This window comes from Heloderma suspectum, chromosome 4, assembly GCF_057233095.1.
Source record: "Heloderma suspectum isolate Gila_16-S chromosome 4, 16-S_ref, whole genome shotgun sequence".
Classification (NCBI taxonomy): domain Eukaryota; kingdom Metazoa; phylum Chordata; class Lepidosauria; order Squamata; family Helodermatidae; genus Heloderma; species Heloderma suspectum.
Window position 1 is genome coordinate 199,379,058 of NC_139461.1, and position 12,350 is coordinate 199,391,407.

At 45.3% G+C, this 12,350-nt stretch overlaps 1 protein-coding gene across 1 annotated transcript in view; it reads left to right on the forward strand.

Moving 5' to 3' along the window:
* The first annotated feature begins 463 nt into the window (after positions 1 to 463).
* DIPK1A (divergent protein kinase domain 1A) overlaps positions 464 to 12,350 on the forward strand; it is a 38,852-nt gene continuing 26,965 nt past the window's right edge. Inside the window, exon 1 of the mRNA XM_084851895.1 lies at positions 464 to 912. Within this exon, the coding sequence (XP_084708021.1) occupies positions 859 to 912 (54 nt within the window). The 5' untranslated portion in view covers positions 464 to 858. The remainder of the gene's footprint in view (positions 913 to 12,350) is intronic.

Genomic DNA, 12,350 nt, shown 5'->3' on the forward strand with positions numbered 1-12,350 from the left:
GGTTAATAAATGCACAGCCCCGTTTTGCAGGGTTGCCTGGTTATAGTAACCCACTGAGAAGATTCCTGTACCACAGTTGCACGTACGGGAACTACCAGGACGTGTGTTCCACTCATCCCTGCAAAACTGTAGTAGGGAAAGCTGCCTTAGCTGAACTACTCTCTTATTTACGGCCATATAGTTTGAAGAACTGTAATGCACTCTAAACATGCTCGGGGCACTCTCCTCCTCCTCCTCCTCCTCTTAACGCCAGACGTCTCGCCGAATACGGCGAAGTGCAGATGGGGACCCGGCGAACGCAAACGGGCTGAGGAGTCCCAGGCTCAACCCAAACCCCCCACCCCCCACCCCTTCAGCTCCGAAGACAACGCTGGTGGTGGTGGTGCTTGCTTGGCGGCGGGAGAGAGTCCGGGCTGCGCGCCACGTCGCCACCCTCCAGAACCGGAAACCTCCCCTTTCAGCTGAGGAGGAGAAAGCGGGGGAAGAAGAAAGCCGAGGCGCGAGCGGGCGGGCGCCGTGTGCCGGCAGAAGCGACGGAGGCGCCTCCGGCAATCCCGCCAGGTCAAGGCGCACCCCGCCCGCCTGCCCGCCTGCCTTCCAGGCTGAGGCGAGGAGGAGAAAGCCGCCCTTCTCCCGCCCCCTTTCTGACAGTAGCCAAGCGGGGCGGGGCTGAGAGCGGGAGAGGGGAGCCGCCCGCCCCGCTCGGGCGCGTTTGGCTGCCTTCTCCTGGGCAGCGCGAGCCGCCTCGGCGTCGGCGGGGCAGCCCGTCCGCCCGTCCTGCCTGAGGCCGGCTCGGCGGGAACGCGACCCCTCGCCGCCTCGGACTGCTGCAGCCCGCTGCGGGGATGTGCCATTGCCATGGCGAAGAGGCTCTTCGCGGGGGCCTGGCTCGGGAAGCCCTACTGCGGCCAGGTGAGTGGGCAGGCTGCTGGGCGAGGCGCTCGGCGTTCCACCCGGACGTGCCCTCGCGGGGCGAAGAGCAGGCTGGCTGCCTGGCTGGCCGGACCGGCGCCCGGCTGGAAGGGGCTGCGGCGAAGGAGGCGCTAGGGGCCGGGGGGCTGGCAGGCACTGCGGTTGCAAGAATATAGGCGTCGGCCCCACTACAGGAGGACCCTGGGTGGGGACGGGAGAGGAGGCAGCGGGGAGGTCGGCGGGGACGAGAGCGAGAAGGCGGGCGTGTGCGCTTGGGGCTGGTGCCTGTGGACGCTTCGGCGTTGTTCCCACGTTACCGTGGGAAACAGCCCACGACACCGGGGTCCCGCCAGTCGTGTAAGAATGTGTATTAGGTGTCACCATCCGCTCAACATCCTCCCTCCTGTTTTGTTTTTGTCATTTTAGTTCCTTACAAGCCTTCCAGACATCACAGCGAGAGAGGATGATGACTTTGGGTGGGTAAATTGTGGGTTGTTTTGCCTCTTAATAGGCCCTGTGAAGGAGATCAAAGAGGCTGGCATTCTAAACTACTTCCACTGATTTTTCCTTGTTCTTCTTCCAGCCCTTCTACTTCTCCCTCCCTCCCCATTCTCTTCCTAGTCCTGGCTGTTTCGGAGTGATTTAATCTGCTGATGCTTGCCCTTAAAAGTGCTTCTGCTTGGCTACTTTGTTGGGTAGGCGTGTAACTTGTGTTTTGCCGCGTTTTGACAATGGTTTTGTACCGTTTTCCAGATTACGGATTTGCCTGAGCTGGATTGTTTGCCCCTCTGCAATTTAGGTTTGAAGATATATTGACCCGATAGGCTGCGGCCCTAGGTCAGCTGCAGGATAAGACTAAAGAGTAGTATGAAAAGGCAGAAAATGTGTTTTGGAAAGTGTTAATCTTGTAGAGAGGTTAGTGCAGAAATGGTCAGATGTTCTAGTAATACTCCTGTTTATCTGCCCCTATTATACATACATCTGTGTCAGAATAACTATGAAGGACACATATCTTCTGTTTATTATGTTTTATATCACACAGTTTCTCATCACTCATCTTACCAGATGCTGTAGTGCTAAACTATCAGTGCTTTCAGAGATTAGCGCAAGGAGTAAGCATGTGCCAAAGACTTTGAAGAATTATTACCAGAATCACTGAATGTTTGGATTAGAAAGAACCTCACTGGTTCTGTGCTGAAATATGAATGATTCTGTAGAGACCCGTACTTTTCAAGGGCTATCTAGGGCTTCTTCAGAACCCCCCCCCCCCACAAGGAATTCTACAGGTTGTTCCATTGACCACCTATGGTCAGAACACTTTCATAGCAATAACCCAACTAGCACTCTTGTAACTTGAACCCAGTGATTCTTATCCTAATCTTTAGCTTTAAAACCTTTAAAAAGTCTTCAGTGGCTATACTTCCCTACTGTGCAAGCCTGATGCTCTAGTGCTCATTCAGGAATGTGGGTTTTTTTTTAAGTGCAATAGAGAGAAACAAGACTGTTTGCCCTCTTGATTCATATTATTGTTACTTTGTGAATCTTTTGTATTTTTAATTTTCTTGAGGCTGTGTACTCCCTCTGTTTTGTACACTTCAAGCTAGGTTTTAAAGGGGGAATGTTAAGCAGGGCCACAGCTATCCTTCTGTAACCAGGCTATGTCTACTGTGTTCCATGTGGATAGAATAATACTGAATTGGGACTTGTAGGAATTATGTTAAAAGTTCTCATAGTGCTATATCAAGTAACAGTGAGACAGGATATAGAGAGGGGTGTGGAAATTTACAAGGTGTTTATAGTCATACCTGCCTGCAGTCTATTTTTTAAAAAACAACATTCAGATGAATGTTAAAAAACAACATTCAGATGAATGGCCTGCAACAGTAGAGAAGAGAATCTGTAGTCTCCCCATCCAGTCCTAAAAATAACACAATCCATTAAATGGCAGGGTCTGGAGTCTCCTCTTACTTTTGAGGAGGCAGGAGAATTGAAGATTTAAATAAAATATCCTGTGCTTGGCTGGCCATGTACAAATATATAACTGAAAAAAAATCACAAAGTGGTATACTCCTTGGAAGAAGTCTTGTCATTAAATGATATCATGGACACTATCAGATAGCCCATAAAAGTTGCTCAACCACAATTTACACCGCACAGCATGTGGAGATTGCATTTTCCCAGTAATGTTTTGATTTTTGATCAAAAGCTGCCTTTAGGAACCATATGTGGATCCCCTGCAATAACAACTGAGCTAACTGAGGAAGGCCAGTTGGATCCTATGCAATAACTAAATAACCCCAGAGCATTGTTGGTGCTAAAAAGATAACATGGAAAGGCCCTTGGGTATACATTAAAGTCTTGCTAAATCCTCATGAAGTTATTATGCTTACTGTATTAACACCTTCCCCCAATTTACATCAAAGAAAGATACTTCATTAGCTACTACTGTTAATCTAATGTTTCCATTACATAACTGCAAATGAATTGTTTTGTGATACGTTTAAAATTTTCCCAGGTATTGGCTCCAGTACTTGAAATCATTCCAACTATCCAAGTATTTTTTAATACTTCCTTGGTTATCCCTGACCTGAGTATGCACCTGTAGGTGTCCATGTCAATATTTCTGTTTGACAGATGGCAATTTAATACATTGTTAGCTGTGAAACAGTCTTGTGCTCTTTTCCCTTCCCCTCCCTAGGAAAATGTGTTAACGATAGGAAAATTTTATTAAGAGTGGAAAGCAAGAAAAGAGCAATGCAGCCCGTGCCCTCAGAATTTGTCTTGCATGTGTTTGAAGACCACTGTTTGTCTAGTAATAATGACACAAACGGGTAAGTAGTTTGGAGGATGCATAGAAAACTTGTTGTCTCCCTGTATTATTTATTTGATTTTTATTTAAATTGTATAGTCTAACTTTCAGTTTTAAAATAAGTCAAGATTGCTTACCAAGAAATCAAGATGATGGTAAAACCAACATCATAAAACATTTCAGCCAGTAGAAAAACTAGTTTTCAGCTGGGTGGTTTAAAAAGAGAAGGGTGCAAACACTCTACTAAACAGGGTGATTTGGTTACACACAAGGTCAAAACAAATGTGATTCTCTGTGTAGGAGCAAGATACTTCAATATATTTTTCAGTCTGTCCTAAAAATAAACAGCATTAATTGAGATCTATATTCTGCTCTGGGCAAAAACTATATCTTGTTTCTATATCAGGTGCTTCTCACTCAGTGTGTGTGTTCACTTGCATATAGTGTAGGCAGGAGGGAGTGCAGATGGGTATGCTCAGTCACTTTATGACTATATATTTTTCCATCATGTGTATAACAACTGCCATCTATGAAATGTTACTAATATTATTTTGATGAAACAACACAGTGGCAAATTATAAGTGTTTTTTCCTGGTTATGCCATTGTCCTATTTTGCATTATGGCTTGTTTTTATTCTCACAGCATAAATTGTAAGCTTTTTTCCCCACTATGGACATCTAACATAATTGAATTTCTTCATCATTTCCCCTTCTCCTAGCTTGTTTCAAATCTTTGTGTCCTTGGAACAGTTTCAAGCCCCTTACTTCTCCTCCTCCACAAATACTTCTAAAAGCCCACTAATTCAGTGGAGCATTTCAGCAATCATTCATGCTCATTTACATTTCTGTTCAGATCCTATACTTCCATATGTTTCCATATTTAAATACTTAAAGTCTTATTAGTTTTATCACTGACAATTGGTGCAACATTAGTTAGCTATTTAAAGAAATGAGAAATTTCTGAAGTATCTAGCCAGTATTTTAATCTCGCTTTACTTGGGGAAACAGTTCTGCTGTTGCAAGATCGAAAAGAAGGAACACAGTATAAATGTGAAATATTTTTGAATAGGATTTGTAAGATTTTAAACTACACCAAGCTGCTCTTAAGATTCTTCTTCCAAAAAGACATAATGCCATGCCTTTTTTGCATTTGCTCTGTGTGGAGACGGTAAGAGCATGGATAATAGTGACATGGTTTTGACATCTTTTCTGACTACAAAATTATATCGATAATTATATAAAAAAATACTAATGTTTGCAGTTGTTCATTTGGGGTTCAAGATCTGACATGTTCAATTTTAGAAGTGAACTTTGCTTATAGGTGATGATTAAGGGCACAATCCTATGCAGGTTTAGACAGAGGACTTTTTTCTGTCTAAACCTGCATAGGATTGTGCCCTGAATAACTTAAATTACAAGTTTGATCAATGCTGCCATATCCCTCTTCACCAAGAGAGGAGGGTAGGCACCATTACCTCTTTGTTTATTAAGGGAAATGACCAGAACCTAGTGGGGCACTTAGACCTCCATCTTATGCTCTGCCGATTCTCTTATGCCCCGCCAATTCCCATCCGCAAGCACTGCTTGCGGAATGAAGATTTAGAACTTCCAGGGCAACCAGAAACAAGCGAAAATGCTTGTTTCTGGAACAGGGACAGGTCAGCAGAATTTGCATAAGGGAGCTCCACGGATCTGTCCCAATTGAGAAATGAGCATTTCCTCTGGGAAGGGCTAAATCTCTGTTGCACAAGCAGTAGGTCCCGCTCTTGTAACAGAATTGGTGGGACCCACTACTTGTGCAAGAGAATCGGCGCGGGCGCAAGTGCTCCATTTGATTCTGCCCAAAGTTTCCTTCTCAAATGCTAGATATTTTAAAGACTATTGTACATTTTAAGTGTTACGGTGTTTTTTACATTCATGGATTAATAATGGGTTCTTTGTGGAGGGCTGGTGCAGACACAACACTGATGCCCTGTTAACAGTTTTTAAAAGTTTAGGAGCTAGCCATGGTAATGGGCACTCCCTGACCCTACCTGCTTCCCTTTGGGGATCAAATTCCCGTCTCCTGCCTTAAATATAATTAAAAGATATGTTTGCACTGTAGTTAATGCTGGTTAAAGTTCCCATTTAATCTGGCTTTTAAACCTCATGCATTCTATTGCTGGAAATTTATTTATTTTATACCTCACTTTTCTACCAGGAAATGGCAATTAAGGTGACTAAATATTATTTCACAATTAGTTTAGAATTACAGCTTGTGCTCTGTGTGACACAAATGGGATTGCAGGTGATAAAACACTTTTAGGACTTATTGAACTATGTTTTACTTAAATCCAGCCTTGCCTGAGGCAAGAACAATTCCCTTCACCCCAGTGAGCAGCTGAGTGGCAAATGCACACCCATATCCCCACCCATTACCATCTGCCTGCTTGTACTACTCCTGGCAACCATTATAGAATTCTTGTGTGTTTCCCTCGGCCATGGGCCGCTAGATGTTGGCTATTTTCTCCTTCAGAGTAACTGCCAAAACTAGCTGTATTCAGAGATCTCTGCTGTGTTTCCCTGGTTTTGGGGGGTGGGGGTGGAGGCAGACTTACGAGGTCCTCTGGCTGCACTTTTTTCCCTTTGGCATCTGGCAGCAAGACAAAGCTCATGGAGCATGGTGAAAGATCTAGGCAATCAAAACAAGGGGTATGCAACAGCCCATGTATTAAATTCCAAGAGTGCTTTAAACTTTTGTAGTCCAAGAATATTCAAATACAATAGCTCAAAGCACTACACAGCAATTCATCTCATTCTCTGTCTAGGTCTGGACTAGTATCACTGTGCTCTGGAACCTGTCCAGATTCAATTTATGCCAGAAATGGTGCTGCTTGAGATGCATCCCGCATGGTGAATAACTAATTACCATGCAGTTCACATTATTTAGCAGAATGTTGACTCTGTAAATGCCTTGTCAGGTGTCGTCATGCGCTTTTTCTTTCTGTGTTTTCTGGTTCATTTCCAAGAGGATTAGTGGGATTGGGAAGGGGGTAAAGAAAAGCATGTGCTGGCTCTGAAACAATTTTATTCTTATATCACAATCATCCCAAAATACTTGTTCTTTTACCATAGTTGTCATGTCACATCTGCTTAAAACTTTCTGGGAAGCTGATGCAGAATAAACTTGGATATCTGTGTAAATAACCACCTATTGGTTAATGTATCGAAGCAGTTTTCTGTAGTATATACACTTGAATAAGTTTTTATACTGAACATTTTAAAGACTGGGTTAAATATGTCTAATTGGAGCACTGTTAAAAGTGAAGCACCTAATTCATTTAAGATCAACACCAGGAGAAGTACTTTGGTCAGTTGGTTTCTGTGACACCTGTTTTTTATCTATTTTGGAATAAGAGTTCAATGCAGTGACTTGGGAGTAGCTGTGGGGATGATATTACACAAGCCATGAAAGAGCTGTACTATTTGCCAGTTTATTGGAACAATTGAAGGTGCTTATTCTAATCTTTAAAACCCTACATGGTCTGAACCCTGGAGTGCAGGAGAGTCATGTGCAGGAGAGTTGCATATGTCCCCTCACACAATATCACCCCAATGTCTTAAGATCATCTGAAGAGTCCCTGGTACAGGTGTCCATTCTATTCCAAGTCAAGGGCCTCTTTAATAATGGCATCCTGTTTGTAAAACTCTCTGCCCACATCTGCCTTTCCATATTGAAGAAGTTGGCAGAAATAGTCCTTTATACGTGCTTTGGATCTGTTGTAAATTGATCTTATGGATAGCAGTGGATGTCAATCCTATCCGCTGCTAATTTGTTTAAATATTTGTGTGTGTGCGTACATGTGTGTGCATGGGTAAAATGGATTTTATTGAGTGGTACATTTGAGTTGTTCTTCATGGTCTCTGTCCATCGCACATATGGGCTCTGTGCCTGTGCAGAGCCCCATTTTGGGAAATGTCTTTAGCTGAGGAGTTTTGGCAGGAACCCTCCCCCACCGCCCCAGTGCACATGTCCCTGCCAGTTCCCACCTATTCCCTTAGTACTCTTTTGACTGCCATTGTGGCAGCCTCATGAGGGAATGTCTCTGCATTCAGTTCATCTGAAAGAATTTTTTTTTGGTGAGGTTTTAGTCTGTCTCTGTCATTTTTCTATCTTTAATTCTTTTAATATTCCTTTTTATTTTTTGTGTTCTGTGATCACCCAGCAGGCATGTGGCCCTCCAAGCTCCTTCTTGCAAGTGTGTCTTCTGTGGCAGCAAATTACCCCAGTGGGCAGACATTCTCTGTGTCTTTTTTGCCTGGGAGAAGGGCATAAGGTGGAATCCTGCCCCCATTGTCAGGGGTTCACCAAACAGGCTCGAAAGAGCCAATTGGATCAGCTGTGAGCTGTTCTTTGGAGGAGAGCACTGCAAGCAGTGGAAGAACCTAAAAAGACTATGGCTCAATCCTCTCATAGCCCTGCTGAGGGCATGTCTGCCTTGCTATGGCCTGTACTAGTGTCAGGGTTGGAATCTCCCCATAGTTTGGTTCAGACTTCGAGACATGTTGAATCTCTGAGCAGTCAAGACCCACCCACACTGGGTAGTCTTTGACACTTTCATTGGCAAAGAAGCTAACTAAAAAGCAAAGGCCTCAAAATCAGCTATTTCTCCTTCTTCTGAACCTAAGAAGAAAAAGAAGAAAAGTTCAAAAAGGGCTGCAGACTCTGTACAGGACCGACTGCAATCGCCAACTCCGTTTGCTATCCTGGCTCCTCCACCAACATTACAGGACTGATCGTGATCCTTGGTGCCATTCACGCTACCCGCTCCTCCATCAATGCTACAATCTCCAGGACCAATGGCTGTTTCGGTTCCAGCACAAGACCCAATTCTGATCGTGTCTACATTGCAAGGTGAAAGTAGAGATGCCTCCCCAATCAAACCACCCCCTCTGCCACCTCTTCATGACTGGTATAAGTTGCCTCAGTACAGAAGGCTTCAAGAATGACGTCCTGATGCACCATGCCTGCCTGAGGTCTGCGGGCCTATCTCAGGAAGCCAAGGTTTTGATGGCCAAGGTCTTTTCAATTCCATGACTGATGTGGCCTTGGATTCAATCCAAAAGGCACAGACCATGGCATGTCAAATGGGGTTCAGTCAACTGCCGCCTTCCTTTAAGCCAGTTGTTGGTATCAACCCACAACAACACAGTACCTGTACCAACAGCAGGGTGCGGGGCAATGGTCTCGGCAACAACCTCTGGTACTCTGGAAACCATAATCCTTTAATTTAGAGGTTCTTCTTCATGGTCTCTATGCATCACACAGCCTTCTGTCTGTGCAGAGCCTCAATTCAGGAAGCTTCTATAGCTGAGGAGTTTGGGCGGGAACCCCTCCCCCACCGTCCTAATGCGCATGTCTCTAGCGGGTTCCCTCAGTTCTCTTTTGACTGCCATTGCATGCGCCTCCTAGGGAGCTTCTCTTGTCGTTTGCTATTCTAAAAGCATTTTTCTGAGGTTTTTTCCCTTCTTTTCTGTCTTCTATCAAGTATTTTTATCTGTCTCCTGGTTATTTTAATTTCTTTGTTTTGCGATCTTTGCAATTGCTCTCATGGGTGTATGACCCTTTGGGGGCCCTTCCAAAAGTGCACCCGCTGCAAGGCAAAACTGCTGCCCTCAGATGGGCACTCTCTCTGCCTGTTTTGCCTTGGTGAAGGACATGTCATTGAGGCTTTTCCTCATTGTAAAGCCTTCTTGAAGCAAGTGAGAAGAAGTAGGTCAGATCAGCCCAAAGCTGCACTTTGGGAAAGGGCGCTGGAATCGATAGCAGAGCCAAAAGATATAGTAAACCCACCAGTTTCACCCATACACAACCCACCTGCCGTGCAGGAGCCTGCTGCAGTGTTGGGGTCACCATCCCCTCAGTGTCATACTCCACTGAGTACACAAGACCCCCCCCCCCACTCTGGGCTGATCTTTGGCAGTTACATTACCAAAAGCCCTAGCCAAACAAAGGCAAAAGTCTCTAAGCAGGCTAGTCTGTCTTCTTCACACTCAAAAGAAGAAGAAAAATTTCTAAAGAGTCTTATGATTTTTCTCGGAATCGAACATTGGGACCCTCAGGTTTTTCTGACTCTGTGGGAGAGCCTTTTGACAGGATCAGTCCATACAGGCTATGTCAGCCAGCACTCTGACTTGGGATGAAGAGCTGACCATCCTGCTCCTTTCAGTACACATCTCTTGGGCTCGACAGTGCCCACTGCTACAGGCCATGTCTTCCACTGCTCCACCAGTGCCTGCTAGTTGGATGTATTTGCCTGTACCGACAGCCTTACGTGCTGCTCCGCCTATGTTATTTTCACCCATTCCAATGGTGAATCCTAGGCAGGAGGGGGAACCCATCCTGATAACATCTACATCGGAGGGCATGATCCAGGACCTGTCTGCTATGGAACCGATCCATCAACCACTTTGTCATTAAGGGTTAGAAAGCCATGGTAATCGCTGCCCACATTCACCGGAGTCAGTGTGGTCATGCGCCTCTACCAAAAGAAGTCATGCCTTAGTTTTATAAGCGAAGCCGATATCGGGAATGGTCTAGATCACCACTCTTGGAGTGGGACAGCTGTTCAGCATAGGAGTTGTGTCTGAGTTTCATTTAAATCAGGACATTGTTTTGCCTGTTTTCTTTGCTTCTCTTTCTACACTTTTGGAGTTGACACTGCATGTGTTACATGTTCTTCATGCCCTGGCCTTTTATAAATCAAAGACTGAACAGTTTTGACTGTCACCCTGCCTCTTTGTCTGCTACAGTGGCAAGTGGAAGGGCCAACCTCTCTTGACTCAGCATTTCGTATATTGGGTCATGAACACTGTCAAGCTGTCATATGAGCTGCTGGGCTCGAACTATCTGCCCCAGTCCAAGCTCACTCTGCTCGTGCAATAGCAACATCAGTCGTATTCGACAGGAGTGTTGCTATCCTTGAACTGTGCCACGCTGCAAACAGGTCGATACCATCCACCATTGTAAAACATTATAAAATGTGATGTGGCTGCAAAAAAGGCAAATACTATTTTGGGCTGCATTAATAGAAGCATAGCTTCCAAATCCCGGGAAGTACTAGTTCCCTTCTACTCAGCACTGGTTAGGCCTCATCTGGAGTACTGTGTCCAATTCTGGGCGCCACACTTTAAGAAGGATGCAGACAAGCTGGAGAGGGTTCAGAGGAGGGCAACAAAGATGATCAGGGGACTGGAAACAAAGCCCTATGAAGAGAGACTGAAAGAACTGGGCATGTGTAGCCTTGAGAAGAGAAGACTGAAGGGAGATAGGATAGTGCTCTTCAAGTACTTGAAAGGTTGTCACAGAGAGGAAGGCCAGGATCTCTTCTCCATCATCCCAGAATGCAGGACACAGAATAATGGGCTCAAGTTACAGGAAGCCAGATTCTGGCTGAACATCAGGAAAAACTTCCTGACGGTTAGAGCAATGCGACAATGGAACCAATTACCTAGGAAGATGGTGGGCTCTCCCACACTGGAGGCATTCAAGATGAGGCTGGACAGCCATCTGTCAGGGATACTCTGACTTGGATTCCTGCCCTGAGCAGGGGGTTGGACTCGATGGTCTTGTAGGCCCCTTCCAACCCTACTATTCTATGATTCTATTACAGACTGGATGTTTGGGCTAGAGCTGACTACTTTTGGTCGTGCTGTCCTCTCCTTTGTATTGTAGTAGGTCACTGCCCACCTCAGTTGTACGTTAGCTTGCTACTCACCCATATGTATGATGCATAGGGACCATGAAGAAGGAAGACAGGTTGCTACCTGTAACTGTAGTTCTTGGGGTGGTCATCTATGCATTCACACAACCCACCTGCCATCCTCTCTTCGGTGTCATAGTCGAGTTTGATGTTGAGTACTGAAGGTATTTTTCTGTGTAAATTTCAGTTATGAGGCCGCAATATTGGTCTCAAGGAACTGAGGAAATAAGTGGGAACCCGCTAGGAACATGCACATTAGGATGGCGGGGGAGAACGTTTCACCCAAATTCCTCAGCTGTAGAAGCTTTCTGAATAGAGGCTCCGTGCAGGCTCAGAGTCCATATGTGTGAATGCATAGGTGACCACTCAACTACAGTTACAGGTAGCAACCTGTCTTTTTCACCATAAGGGTGATTGGCACAACAAGCATCACCTTTGACATTCTTCATCCCTCTGCTCCACCTCCATCTTCAGGACTCACCTGTCCTCTTTTCTGTCTGTCTGGACCAGTATAACATCAGAGTCTGGGTCCTCTCCATCATCCAGAGGGGTGTTCGACGCATTCCCTTCACTTGGGACCATCTGGCTAACAGCTCCATTGCCAGTCCTTTGACAAGAAGTGAAGACCCTTTTAATGAAGGGAGCCACTGAATCCATTCCTCCATGTCATGTCAGCAGTGGCTTTTACTCCTGGTACTTGGCAGTACCAAAGAGGGATGGAGGGCTCCACCTGATCCTGAACCTCTGAGAGGTCAATGCCTACATTACACCCAGGAAGTTCCACATGGGTTCCTTGTCATCAATTCTTGCACTGCTGTCAAAGGGAGACTGCTTCACCTCGATCAACCTGGAGGATGCCTACTTTCACATCAAGATAGAGAGATCAT